Source organism: Cynocephalus volans, chromosome 10 (assembly GCF_027409185.1).
Source record: "Cynocephalus volans isolate mCynVol1 chromosome 10, mCynVol1.pri, whole genome shotgun sequence".
NCBI lineage: Eukaryota > Metazoa > Chordata > Mammalia > Dermoptera > Cynocephalidae > Cynocephalus > Cynocephalus volans.
In genome coordinates this window covers 90,594,814-90,608,691 of record NC_084469.1, presented here as the reverse complement: position 1 = coordinate 90,608,691, position 13,878 = coordinate 90,594,814, and the positions used below count along the sequence as shown (strand labels likewise).

Sequence of the window (13,878 nt, the reverse complement as noted above, 5' to 3'; positions counted from 1 at the left end):
ACACAAAAAACTTATGTCCTCCAGAAAACCTTTTGGGAGGTGCTCCACCCACCTCAGTCCTTCAGTCTTTTTCTAACTTGTCCCCTCCAGTAGTACCGATTGTACAAGACATCCACCGCCATATGGTCATCTGTGTTTTGTGAGTGTTCCTCAAGCATTGTTTCCTTAGGTAGCTCCTCACAGGGGAAGATGCCATTATAAAAACAGGGGAGAAATAGATAAATGGGTAAATAAAATAAAATAAAATAATATACAAAAAAACCCAAAAAACCAAAAATAATACAAACAAAAAACAATACAAACAAACAAAAAAACAGGAGAGGCTTCCTGAGGCTGAGGAAGGACAGGATGTCCGGGACTGGGGTTTGGGGGCTGCATGAGAATTGAACTGAAGTGCCCAGCTTCTAGGGTTCATAAAGATTGTTCATGAACGACATCCAGCCCTCCCATCCCAGGCCTGCCATCAATATGCATTGCATCAGGCCGGGGTAAAGAGGCCCACTCTTAGATAAGGTCTTGCTCTGCCCTAGCAGCACGGGTCCACGTCCCAGTACCTCCCTATTACACCAGGAACCGGTTGGGCCACCTGAACCTCATTGTGGAGAAGGTTTCTTGATTAGGATGTTTTGTTACTTTGAGGTGATCTGACTCCCAAGCTGGGGGTGGGGCGGGGTGGGATGGGAGGTGAGATAAGCCCAGCGAAATGGAGTAGGCACTCAAAGTTCAGGATACCTAGATCCCATCTCCAACTGAGCATCTCTAAGACCTTTTTTTGCTTTTTTGTGTGTTTCTCTATTCCTTGCCTTCTTAGCTCAATAGTCATGTCTCTGAAGACCCAAGAGTAAAAGTTAGTTGGATAATGGGAGGGATCCAACTGCAAGGGAGGAAAGTATCCATCTTGGCAGAAGAATGCATGAATACTAATCCTAACATTTCCAATCTAACAAATGTTGACTCCACCTGTATTCTGTGTAAGGCATGGTGCTAGGGGGACATAAAAGTGATTAATATATAGTCCCTGACCTCAAGGAACTTAATATTCTAAAAGGGAAACAAGAAAAGAATATAAGTCACTGTAGGTACAATGCCAGAGAGATACAAATGAATTGACACAGCAATTCTGAGAAGGGAGAGGTTTGTGTGTTGGGGGGTGGGGAGGTGGACAGGTGATGGTGGGAAAAATCAGGGAAGCTTCATCTAAGATGGATGTTGGGTTCTGAGAACTGAAGATAAGAGAAGGGCATTTCAGGAATAAGCAACAGCCTGGCCAGTTGCTTGGAGGAGAGAAAAAGAAGGGTATATTTGGTAAGGAGTCCAGCTGGGCTAGAAAATGAGGCATGTACAAAACAAGTAAAAGAAGAAAAAGTTAGAAAGGCAGGTTCAGTCAAGAGCATGGAAGGCCTTCAATATGAGTCCAAGGAGTTTAGACAGAATTTGGTAGGGTGGGGGTGGGAAGCTTGAATTATAAGAAGGATATAAGGAAAAGGGATAAAGACAAAAGGAGAGGTTGCTTGGGTGCCACTGCCAATCCCTTGGAGGGACAGGTCCAACCTGTCTCCATCCCATCCCCATTTGCATGAAGAGACCCATTGCAGTCTCAACTTCCAAGTGCCTGGGGCAGAATGTGAATTGAGAAATCCCGGGTAAATACGGAACAGTCCATGCCTCCCCCTCCCAGAGCCCTGGGGGTGGGAGACAGGATCTGGGGGTGAGTCATTGGGGTGGGGACCCCATTTCTGCTCGCATCCACCTCCTTGGGAATATAAAGGGCAAGCAGCGAGGCCCCGCCTCAGAGCACCCCAAACTTGACACCATGAAGATCCCAGTTCTTCCTGCTGTGGCTCTTCTCTCTCTTCTGGCGCTCCACTCTGCCCAGGGGGCTGCCCTGGGTAGTACTGAGGTGAGCACGTCACCTGCATTTTTTTTCTTATACCTATTATCCACTTACCCTTCCACATCTTTACCTTCCATCCATTTCCGGATAAGTGGCTCTTATTTTTGGATATTGTCAGGGGCTGAATGAGAAGCTGGGGCTCTGAGGAAGACAAGAAAGGAACAGAGCATTCCTGAGAAGACATTTAGGGACAAAGATGCTTATATTTCTGGACGAGATGGTGAAGTGTGGGGTGGAGGCTAGTTTACTGAATCCTGGGAGGGGGTAGGGGCTAAGGTAGGTCATCTGGGTTCAGCATAACCTTTGCTTTTTTTCTTTTTAAAGATGACCTGTAAGGGGATCTTAACCCTTGGCTTGGTGTTGTCAGCACCACGCTCAGCCAGTGAGCGAACTGGCCATCCCTATATAGGATCCGAACCCATGGCCTTGGTGTTATCAGCACCGCACTCTCCCGAGTGAGCCACGGGCTGGCCCTATCCTTTGCTTTTTTTATATCCCTGCAAACAGCTTCCAGGAGACTGGAGGCTCCTTACTATCTCTGGAACACAGGTTATAGCGAGGATCCTTATCATCTAGTCCCCAGCTAGAGAGAACTCCTGAGGCCCCTCTACCCCCATCTTATCCTAAGGTGGGAGGGAGGATGTCCATTCTGGATTTAAGTCTATGACAGAGATCTCAGGCTGTACTGCTAAGGATCCGAGCAAGCGGTATCAGTGAGCAGGGAGGCTGCTGGAGCATCAGAAGGTGCAGCAAACTTCCAGTCTAAATGGGGACAGGCTTTCCTCCCTCTGACTGCTGCTCAGTGGGAAACGTGTGCCCACTGTGGCCAGCCTTTTAAAATTGTCAGGAGAAACGGGAAATCTTGATTTATGTATAAATTCGTACTCATTAAAAATGTTTAATTCAAATTAAAAAAAACAAGCCAAACAACTATGAGATCTAAACATTTGGATCTAGCCTGTGAGCTACAAGTCCGTGACCTCTGTTGTGGGGAGGAAGGCGTAAAGCTAACAAGACTGGATGCACTGAGTTACCAAACGGAGGAGGGGAATGGACACTCCAACACTGGTGGCAGTAAAGTCACAAAGCAAACCCACCTTGGTCAGTGAAAGGCAGGCAGGTCACCTCAGCAGCCTGGCTCCCCCTGCATGTTGGTCTTCCCCACCCTGCCATATAGGCTAAATGTGGGTGTCTCCAGAACACCCCCACTCAAGTACTCTTAGAATTAAGTCAACTGCAAACAACACTAACTAATTTTTCTTGGGAGGAGTCTTCTTTCCTCCACGCTTTCCACCTGCTGCCCATACGGATGCAGACCTGGGTTTTGAACCTCTTGATCTTATACATGCCATTCTCCAGTCCCCCCTCCTCCCCTTGCACATCTGCCAGCCATGGGCATTACTGGAACAGAGTGTGTTAACACTGAGGCCCCACGGTGGAGACTGAGTTGTGTTCTCCCAGGGACTGGCCTGTGGCTGAAGGCAGAGCTGGCAGAGAGGGAGTGAGAGAGGGACTTGCCATCATGGAGTCACCTGCCTCCTTTTCTCCCTCTCACTTTCCAGGAAGCAACCACCATTGGTAATTATGCGGCAGGACCTGAGGTAAACAATCTCTTTTTCCATACACTCCAGCCAGGAGTTTGTCCCCTATCTCTTCACTCTCCTTAGCAACTTTCTTAACACGCTGCTTCTTTGCCTAGGGCTTTAACACGCAGTTCCTGAACATTGACAAGTTGCGATCTGTAAGTACAACTCTCCAATCCTCTAGCGCTGCCTCCATGAATGTTCACAGCATAGAGGAGATAAACACCTTGGTAGAGAGCTTGCAAAGATGCCATGGTCCCTTCTTCTCTTCCAGAGGGCTAGGGACTAAGCTCTGTCCTACCCTGGGAATGACCTGCTTCTGGTCTCTCTCTTCCTCCACAGGCTTTCAAGAATGATGAATTCCTGAACTGGCACGCCCTCTTTGAGGTAAGAGCTTGGGTGTCCCTTACTCTCCTTGATTGCTTGCAATCTTCCCGGGGTAGTGGCAGCACATTTTAGTTTTAGCCCTTTTGGTTCATTCCTGAGTTCTAGGAGGGAGTAAGTGCCCTGTCTAATGCTTCTCAATGTGTTGTCAACTGAAGACAGTTTCCCCAGGAGGCTGTTCTGGCTATACCCTACTTCCTAAGATGGCAGCAGGGTAGCAGGGCCTCAAAGACAATTACAGAAGAGGAGGAACTTATTTTGTCTTTCTTTCTTTCTTTCTTTTTTTTTTTTTTGGTGGTGGCTGGTACAGGGTTCGAACCCTAGACCTTGGTGTTATCAGCACCACACTCTAACCAGCTGAGCTAACCAGCCAGCCGAAGAGGAAGAACTTAATCAGTCAGGATTTTATTTGAATCCCTTCACCCTCTTTGAAAAAAACTGAGGCCCACCCAAAGGTAGAAGGCTAAGTCAGTGACAGCTGGAATTAGAACTTGCATCTCGTGACGCCACCCTTACTTTCTATGTGACCTCATGCAAACGTCTTCAGTTCTCTGAGCCTCAGTTTCCTCATCTGTGATATAGGGGTGATGACAGTACCTATCTCAAAAGACTGCTGTAAAGACCAAGTGAAATCGTGCCTGTAGAGCAGTTAGTACAAAGCAGACACAGAATAATGCCTCAGGAAATATTAGCTCTTACTTTAATTATAAAACAATAGCACCATCTTCACTAGGAGGGCTCATTCAATGAGTACTTACTGGTCCATGCTCACCTGACCTGCCACATAGCAAGCTCATTCTTTTTTTTTTTTTTTCCCTCTCAGTCTATCAAAAGGAAACTTCCTTTCCTCAACTGGGATGCCTTTCCTAAGGTAAGAGCTGGTGGGCATTAGGAGCACAAGGGGTTTGAGGGTGAGAGAAGAGGCAGAGGATCTGGGAGGGACAGTGGGGACAGTAAAAGTGGGGACACCTTCTCACCAAAGCTAAGAGAAATCTCAGCTACTACATTTAGAGGAGGATGGGAACTTAGGCTGGGGCAGAAATTCTTTTCCGTCAGTGCCCCATCCTGTACTGGGCTTCCTTATGGGGATTCCTGTACCAGGGGGGTCCCCAATCTGACCATAACCCCTCTTCCTCCAGCTGAAAGGACTAAGGAGTGCAACTCCTGATGCCCAGTAACCATTCCCTTCAAGAACCGGCACTGCTGACCCCCCTGAAAGAGGGGGATGGCGTGGGATCTGACTCCCATCCTACAACAACTATTTCTTGGCTCAACTCCAATAAAATGTTTTCCATCCAAACAGCTCCTGTAGTGTCTCTGTCCTTATTCTACTGGGCTCTAGAAAGGAATTAAGATGGAACGGGCTCCAAGGCTAGTAGGCAGAAATCTAGAATTCTGGGAGGAGAGTGAGTAGGGAGATAGGAGAAAATGGGAAGGACATACCGAATGGCAAGAGACCTCCTTGTGTCTTAGCTCCTTAAGGCTGACATCCTTAAGGAGCACGAAGCTGCGACTTGCTTAGTAAGATGCTCAAGAAATCAAATCTGCTCCCTGACCTATTGGCACCCTTCCCCTACCTGCCTTCTGAAAACCTGATTTCTTTCGAGGTAATGATTTTTAATCCAAGGCTCAGGACCCAGCTTACATCATGTGAGCCCATCTGAAATCCTTTTTGTGGGAATTAGGTATGTCATAAATTTAAAAAACTGGTGGTACGACCCTGGGCCTTTCTAAGCCTCTGTTTCTTTACCTGTGAAATGAGTGTGGAAGTAGATGAGACTGATAATAACTACCTTGTAGTGTTGTTATAAAGGTCAAATGAGATAAGTATGTAAAGCCCCTCACTTTACGGTAACAATCGCTCCCTCCACTCCCCCAGTTTCAACTACCAAGCGCCACAATGACCCACATTCACTCACTCACCCACCCATCAATCCATCCACCAACTGCAGATACTGAAATACAGAACAGATCAGTTTTGGTTCCTGAAGATGTACAGTATTCTGTATGGCCTGCTCTGTACGTTCACAATGCTGAATTAGTTGGGATTGTTTTTAGTTCCTCTTGAAAAATGGGAAAATTGGGGAACAACGGACCTGTGATAGGCTGAAAGTAGCAGCTGCCCTCTTTACACAGGACATGGCTTGAAGATAAGTTTCTGCCTGGCAAGCTTCACTTATTTACAGTGTCTTTTGGCCTTTATAAGCAACTGAGTGTGTAAATCATGGCCTGCGGCTTAATTGAGGAAGTGGACTACAAGGGAAATTAAACTTGGTTCTTCCTTTCAACGAGCTTTAGATGAATAAAACAGGTAACTGTTGCTTATACACTTCCTTCTGGTTAACTAACAATAATACTCACAAAAGAGAGGAAACCTGGCAATGGGATGACCAACAGAGAAGAAAAACAATGGAGACCAGTCAAATGCCACAATCAATTAAAATACTTAGCAAAGATTGAGCACTCAGAAATCAGGCGATAGGAAAGAGTAGAAGGAGAAGGGGAGGGGAGGACCTTAGAGACATTTATTGAGTGACTGAGGTTTAGGAGAGGACTCAGTAAGGGTCATCATACAAAAGTTAAGAGTATCTCTGAGTAAAGCAGTAGTTCTCAAAGTGTGGTCCCGGGACCAGCAGCATCAGGATCACCTGGGAATTTATAAGAAATGCAAATTCTTGGGACTCAGCCCAGACCTGCTAATCAAACTGGGGGGAGGGCCCAGCAATGTGTGTTTTTTTAACAACCCTCTAGATGCACTGAAGCTTGAGAACCACTTCAAAAAGGAAAGTTAGCAAATGATTAATCCAAAATTCAGGGCAGTAGTTACCTCTTAGGGGGAGAGATCCCCATGTGATAGGAGAGTGGCACATGGGGGATGGGTGGGGCGCTAGAAGGCTTCTACTACATAATGTTCCACTTCTGCCTTAAGTGTATACATTTTATACATGTGTATGTAGTCTGTGTTTCACAATAATATATTTTTTAAAACAAGAGAATGTCTGACTGACTCATGAGTGCTGAAAGAATACAGAGTAAAGAAACAACTGGAGGGCTGGCCGGTTAGCTCACCTGGTTAGAACACGGTGCTGATAACACCAGCGTCTAGGGTTTGATCCCTGTACCAGCCAGCCTCCAAAAAAAAAAAAAAAAATTGGAGTCTAGGTAGACTGGAATCTGAAAAAAATGTGTAGACACGCTTGTGTAAATGAGTGATGGATGTACACTAGATCAAGTGAAATTGACACAAATACACCAACATGAGTCAGGTAATTCAGAGGGTTCAAAGAACGGAAGACAGGACAGCTGTTCTCCCTGGGAAATGGCCTGTGTAGGATGAGGAAGAATCCAAGTAGTCATACTTCACTGTATACTTTATAAAAACAAACAACAAATGTATCCTGTGTGGTCACTATACTACCTACTAAACAGGATGGAGAGATATATGCTGAGACATGAAACAATCTCTAAGACACAATAAATGAAAAAAGAAAGTGGCTGAGCAGTAAGTTGCCACGTGGTTAAAAAAAAAAAAAAAGGATATAGTACAAATATATGCTCTTCTATGCATAAAGTATCTCTGGAATAAAACTCAAGAAGCAGAAGTGATCACCTCTGGGGAGTGAGGCATTTTCACTATGTACCCATTTGGATGTTATGAAAAAAAATTTTTTCCCTACCATCTGCACATTACATATTCAAAAGAATAAATTAAAAACTAATACTCCCTAATAAAGCAAACAAGCAAACACACAAAAATCATTTGCATTTTAAGGTAGTAGGGCCTAGTCCACGGGCTGGCCCAGAGTAGGTACATAGTGAAAGAGATTTATCACATTTACAATACCCTTTTGCTGCTGAAGTGTGATCCATGGACCAGCAGCATCAGTGTCACATGGTGCTCGCTTACTAGAAACGCAGAATCCCAGCCCACCCCAGAGCTAATGAATCAAAATATGCACTTTTTTTTCTCTATAGAATACTCTATTGCGGTAACATATACATAACATAAAATTTACATTTTAAATGTTTTTAAGTGTAGTTAGTGACATCAATCACATTAACATTGTTGTGCAGTTACCACCACCATCTCCAGAACATTTTTTCATCTTCCCAAACTTCCTATTAAACAATAACTCCTCATTTCCTCCTCCTCCCAGCCCCTGGCAATCACTATTCTACTTCCATGGAACACAACTTTGGGACATACATGTTCAGCTGATGTATTGTGTTGGCCTCTTTTAACGTGGTTGTGATCTAAAAGTTTTACTTTAATTACTTTTTATATTTTTATGTTTTGTTAGCTACTTCAAACCTTCCAACTCTTTTTTTTTTATTATGGTAAAACATATATAACATAAGGATTGCATTGTAAGCATTTTTAAACATACAATTGTGTGGTATTAATTATACTCACCATACTGTGTAACCACTACCTCTATCTATTACCAAAACTTTTTTATCATCCTAAACATAAACTCTGTACCCATTAAGGAATAACTTCCATTATTCCTTCCCACCCATCCCCCCACCCCATTTCTGGTAACCTCTAGACTACTTCTGTCTCTGAAATTTTTTCTTTTTAATTTATTTTTTCTTAATTGACCCATGATAATTATACATATTTATGGAGTATAATATAATATTTGGGTACATTTACACTGTGTGCAATGATCATATCAGGGCACCTAGCATATCTATCACCTCAAACATTTGTCACCTTCTTGTATTGGAAACATTCAACATCCTCTCAACCAAGTACTTGAAGTTATACAGTAGTTTGTTGTTGGCTGTAATCTCCCTATATTGCTATAGAACACTAGATCCTATTCTTCCTATCTCTCTACAATTTTGTATCCATTGGCCATCTTCTCCCCATATCCTCTTCTCTCCCCTTACCAGTCTCTAGCAATCACTATTCTACTCTCTACTTCTATGATATCAACTTTTTTAGCTTCTACATATGAATGAGAACATGTGGTATTTTTCTTTGTCTGGCTAATTTCACTTAACATAATTTTCTCCAAGCTCATCAATGTTGCAGTGAATGGCAGAATTTCATTCTTTTTCTTAATGGCTGGATAGTATTCCATTGTGTATATATACCACATTTTCTTTATCCAGTCATCTGTTGAAGGAATTTAGGTTAGTTCCAACCCTTGGCTATTGTGAATAGAGCCATGATAAACATGGGAGTGCAGGTGTCCCCTTGGCATGATTATTTCCTTCCTTTTGATATATATCCAGTAGTGGGATTGCTGGGTTGTATGGTAGTTCTATCCATAGTTCTTTAAGAAACCTCCATACTGTTTTCCACAATGGCTATACCAATTTACATTTCCACCAACAATGTATAAAAGAATTCCCCTTTCTCTGCATTCTCACCAGAATTTGTTATTTTGTTATTTTTGATAATAGCCATTCTAACTGGGGTGAGATGATATCTTATTGTGGTTTTGATTCACATTTCTCAGTTGATTAGCAATGTTGAACATCTTTTCATATACCTGTTGGCCATTTGTATGTCTTCTTTTGAGAAATGTCTATTCAGCTCATTTGCCCATTTTTAAATTGGGTTATTTGGTTTTTTACTATTGAGTTGTTTGAGTTTGAATATTAATCTCTTGTCGGATGCATAATTTGCAAATATTTTCTCCCATTCCTCAGGTTGTCTCTTCACTCTGTTGATTGTTACCTTTGCTGTGCAGAAGCTTTATAGTTTAATATAATCCCATTTATTTTTGCTTTTGTTGCCTGTGCTTTAGAAATCTTATTCATAAAATCTTTGCTCAGTTCTATGACCTGAAGTGTTTCCCCTGAGTTTTCTTCTAGAAGTTTTATAGTTTGGGGTCTTACATTAAGTTTTTAATCCGTTTTGAGTTGATTTTGGTATATGGTGAGAGATAGGGGTCTACTTTCATTCTTCCGTATAAAGATCTCCAATTTTCCCAGCACCATTTACTGTAGAGACTGTCCTTTCCCCAGTGCATGTTTTTGGCTTCTCTGTCAAAAACCAGTTGGCTGTAGGCATTTGGATTTATTTCTTAATTCTCTATTCTGTTCCATTGCTCTACGTGTCTGTTTTTGTCCCAGTACCATACAGTTTTGATCACCGTAGGTTTGTAGTATATTTTGAGGTCAGGAAGTATGATGCCCCATGCTTTGTTCTTTTTGCTCAGGATTGCTTTGTCTATTCGGGGTCTCTTGTTATTCTATATAAATTTTTTAATGTTTTTTTATATTTTGTGAAGTATGTCATGGTAGTTTAATGGGGATTGCATTGAATCTGTAGCTTGCTCTGGGTAGTAGGGTCATTTTGATGATATTGATTCTTCCAACCCATGAGCATGGGATGTCTTTCCATTTTCTTGTGTCTTTTTTTTACCTCCCAGGATCCAATACAGGATTGCACCTCACATTTAGTTGTCATGCCTTCTTGGTCTCTTCAAATCTATGACAATTCCTTAGTCTTTTCTTATCTTTCATGATCTTGGCATTTTGGAAGTACTAGTCAGGTTTAGCTTTCTGTTGTTTTGTGGCATGGCTGGCCAGTATGGGGATCTGAACCCTGGACCTTGGTGTTATAATACCATGCTCTCTAATCAACTGAGCTGATCAGTCAACCTTTGTATCTTCTTTAATTTCTTTGGTCAGTGTTTTATAGTTTTCCTTGTAGAGATCTTTCACCTCCTTGATTAAATTTATTCCTAGGTATTTTACTTTTTTTGTTTCTATTGTGAATGGAATAGCTTTCTGGTTTTTGTTTTCTTTTTTTCCTGAAAGTTTGTTGTTGGTATATAGAAATGCTACTGATTTTTGTATGATGACTTTGCATCCTGCAACTCTACTGAATTTGTTTATCAGGTATAGGAGTTTTTTGGTAGAATATTTAGGTTTCTCTCTAAATAAAATCATGTCATCTACAAACAGAGACAATTTGACTTCTTCCTTTCCAATTTAGATGCCCTTGATTTCTTTCTCTTGCCTAACTGCTCTGGCTAGGACTTCCAGTACTATGTCGAACAAAAGTGGTGAGAATGGGCATCCTTGTCTTGTTCCAGTTTTAAGGGGAAAAGTTCAGTGTGATGTTAGCTGTGGGCTTGTCATACATAGTCTTTATTGCATTAAGATACTTTCCTCCTGTACCTAATTTTTTGAGAGGATTTTTTTTATCATGAAAGAACATTGAATTTCATCAAATGCTTTTTATGTGTTTATTGAGATAATCATACGTTTTTTCTCTTTCATTCTTTTGATGTGATGTATTACATTTAATGATTTGCATGTGCCAAATCATCCTTGCATCTCTGGGATAAATCCCACTTGATCATGATGTATAATCTTCCTGAGGTGCTATTGAATTTGGTTTGTTGTATTTTATTGAGGATTTTTGCATCTATGTTCATTAGAGATAATGGCCTATAGTTTTCTTTTTTTGTTGTGTCTTTGTCTGGTTTTGGTATCAGGGTAATGCTGGCCTCGTAGTATTAGTTTGGAAGAATTCATCTGCTTTGATTTTTTGAAATAGTTTGAGAAGTATTATTAGTTCCTCTTTAAATGTTTGGTAGAATTCAGCAGTAAAGCCACATGGTCCTGGGCTTTTCTTTGTTGGGAGACTGCTTATTACTGAGTCAATCTCGTTACCTGTTGTTGGTCTATTTAAGTTTTCTATTTCTTCTTGGTTCAGTCTTGGTAGGTCATGTGTCCAGAAATTTATACATTTCCTCTAGGTTTTCATATTTATTGGTGTACAGTTGTTCATAATAGTCTCTGATAATCTTTTATATTTTGGTGGTATTAGTTGTATAGTGTTGTTTAATTTCCATGTATTTGTGTAGTTTCAAAAGTTCTTGTTATTGATTTCTAGTTTTATTCATTACGGACAGAAAAGATGTTTATGGTGATTTTGATTTTTTAAAACTTGTTGAAACTAATTTCGTGGCCCAGCATATGGTCAGTCTGGAGAACAATCCATGTGCTGATGATAAGAATGTACATTCTACAGCTGTTGGATAAAATGTTTTATAAATGTCTGTCAGGTCCATCTAGTCTGTGGAGCCATTTAAATCTGATATTTCTTTGTTCATATTCTGTCTTGTTGTTCTGTCCAATGCTGAGAATGGGGTGTTAAAGTCCACTACTATTATTGTGCTAGCAGCTACCTCCCCCTTTAGATCTGATAATAATTGCTTTAGGTGCCTGGTTGCTCCAGTGTTAGGTGTATATATATTTATAATTGTTATATTTTCTTTCTGTATTGACCCCTTTGCCATTATATAATGTCCTTACTCGTCTCTCAGTATAGATTTTGATTTAAAATCTGCTTCATCTGATATAAGTATAGCTACTCTTGCTCGCTTTTGTTTTCCATTTGCACAGAATACCTTTTCCTACCTGTAATAGTCCATTTCTGTTGTTTATAACAAAATAACTGGAACTGGGTAATTTGTGAAGAAACAATATATATTGCTTACAGTTTTAGAGGCTAAGAAGTCCAAAGTCCAGGGAACGCATCTGGTAAGCTGTTTCTACAGAAATGTAGGGTGTCGCGTGGCAAAAATGGCAGAGCAGAGAGAGAGAGAGAGATAGCTCCTCATGTACTCTCCTTTTAAATCTCTCAGAACCACACCCACAACCACCATTAAACCATCAATTTATTAATACATTTACTAGGGCATGGTCCTCACAATCTAATTACCTCCTCAAGGCCCCACATTTCAATTACCATAACAGAATTTCCCACCTTTTACAGTCACAGTAGGGACTAAGCTTCAGTGAGTTTGGAGGGACATCACCAATCATCATTCTGCAGTACCATCCCTTCACTTTCAGTCTATGTGTGTCTTTGTAGGTAAGGGGTGTTTCTTGTAGGCAGTGTATAGATGAATCATGTTTTTGATCCATTCAGCCAGTCTATGTCTTTTAATTGGGGCATTTAATCCATTTATACTCAAGGTTGTTATTAACATGTGAGGTCTTACTCTTGTCATTTTGTTGCTTGTCTTCTGACTGTTTTGTGTATTCTTTGTTCCTTTCTTTCTCTCTCATTGTTTATACTTGAAGTTTGATGGTTTCTCTATTGATGAGGTTTGATTCCTTTCTCTTTCTAAAGTGTATATCCATTCTCCCAGTAGGTTTTTATATTTGGGGGTGTTTTCATGATGGCTGTTATTGTTGTTTCTCTTCTAGATGCAGGACTCCTCTAAGTATTTCTTGTAAGGCCAGACTGGTGGTGATAAATTCCCTTAATTTTTTTTGCAGGGATGGGGTGGGGGGAGCAGCTGGCAATTCCCTTCATTTTGTTTGTCTGAGAAAAACTTTATTTCTCCTTCATTCCTGAAGAATAGCTTTGCTGTGTATAATATTGTTGGCTGGCAGTTTTTTCCCTTTATGTACTTTGAATATATCATCCCATTCTCTCCCGGCCTTTAGGATTTCTGCTGAGAACTCTGCTGTTTGTCTAATGGGAATTTCCTTATAAGTGACTTGATGCTTTTCTCTTGCTGTTTTTACAATTCTCTCTTTGTCTTTAACTTTTGACAGTTTAACTACAATTTGTCTTAAGAGAGGGCTTTTGTTGGGTTGAATCTATTCAGGGACTGTTTAGCTCCCTGGGTTTGGATGTTTGTATCTTTCCCAAGACTAGGGAAGTTTTTGGCTATTGTTTCATTAAATAGGTTTTCAGTATCTTTTTTGTATTCTTCTTCTGGAATGCCCATAATTTGAATATTTGCTCACTTAATAGTATCCCACAAACCTTGTAGGCTTTTTTCATTTTTAAAAAATACTTTTTTTTTCTTCTTTTTTTGTCTCCCTGGGTTATTTCAAAACAGTTTTCAAGATCAGATGTTCTTTCTTCTGTGTGACCTCTTCTGTTGTTAAGACCCTCAGATAGAAGTGTTTTTTATTTCATTCAATGTATTCTTCAATTCCAAGTTTCTGTTTGATATTTTTATGATATCTCTTTGTTAAATTTCTCATTCAGATCAAGAATTGTTATTTTGTAAATGGTTTGTCTGT

General features: G+C 40.9%; 1 protein-coding gene across 2 annotated transcripts; it reads left to right on the top strand.

Annotated features, from left to right (window-relative positions):
• The first annotated feature begins 1,804 nt into the window (after positions 1-1,804).
• Positions 1,805-5,163, top strand: KRTDAP (keratinocyte differentiation associated protein). 2 transcript variants are annotated; one of them, XM_063112971.1, is made up of 6 exons: positions 1,805-1,900; positions 3,457-3,495; positions 3,594-3,635; positions 3,820-3,864; positions 4,685-4,732; positions 5,001-5,163. In XM_063112971.1, exons 1-6 carry the CDS (start codon positions 1,814-1,816, stop codon positions 5,037-5,039), a joined length of 300 nt encoding a protein of 99 aa, XP_062969041.1. In that variant the 5' UTR covers positions 1,805-1,813; the 3' UTR covers positions 5,040-5,163. The 2 variants fall into 2 exon arrangements, with proteins under 2 accessions (XP_062969041.1, XP_062969042.1); XM_063112972.1 differs by lacking the exon at positions 3,594-3,635.
• Positions 5,164-13,878: the final 8,715 nt, after the last annotated feature.

Excerpts from the sequence above, each read along its gene's own strand:
- KRTDAP (XM_063112971.1), top strand. The coding sequence starts at position 1,814 with ATGAAGATCCCAGTTCTTCCTGCTGTGGCTCTTCTCTCTCTTCTGGCG. Across the intron at positions 3,496-3,593 it reads ATTATGCGGCAGGACCTGAG|GGCTTTAACACGCAGTTCCT; the intron begins GTAAACAATCTC and ends TTCTTTGCCTAG. Across the intron at positions 3,636-3,819 it reads ACATTGACAAGTTGCGATCT|GCTTTCAAGAATGATGAATT; the intron begins GTAAGTACAACT and ends CTTCCTCCACAG.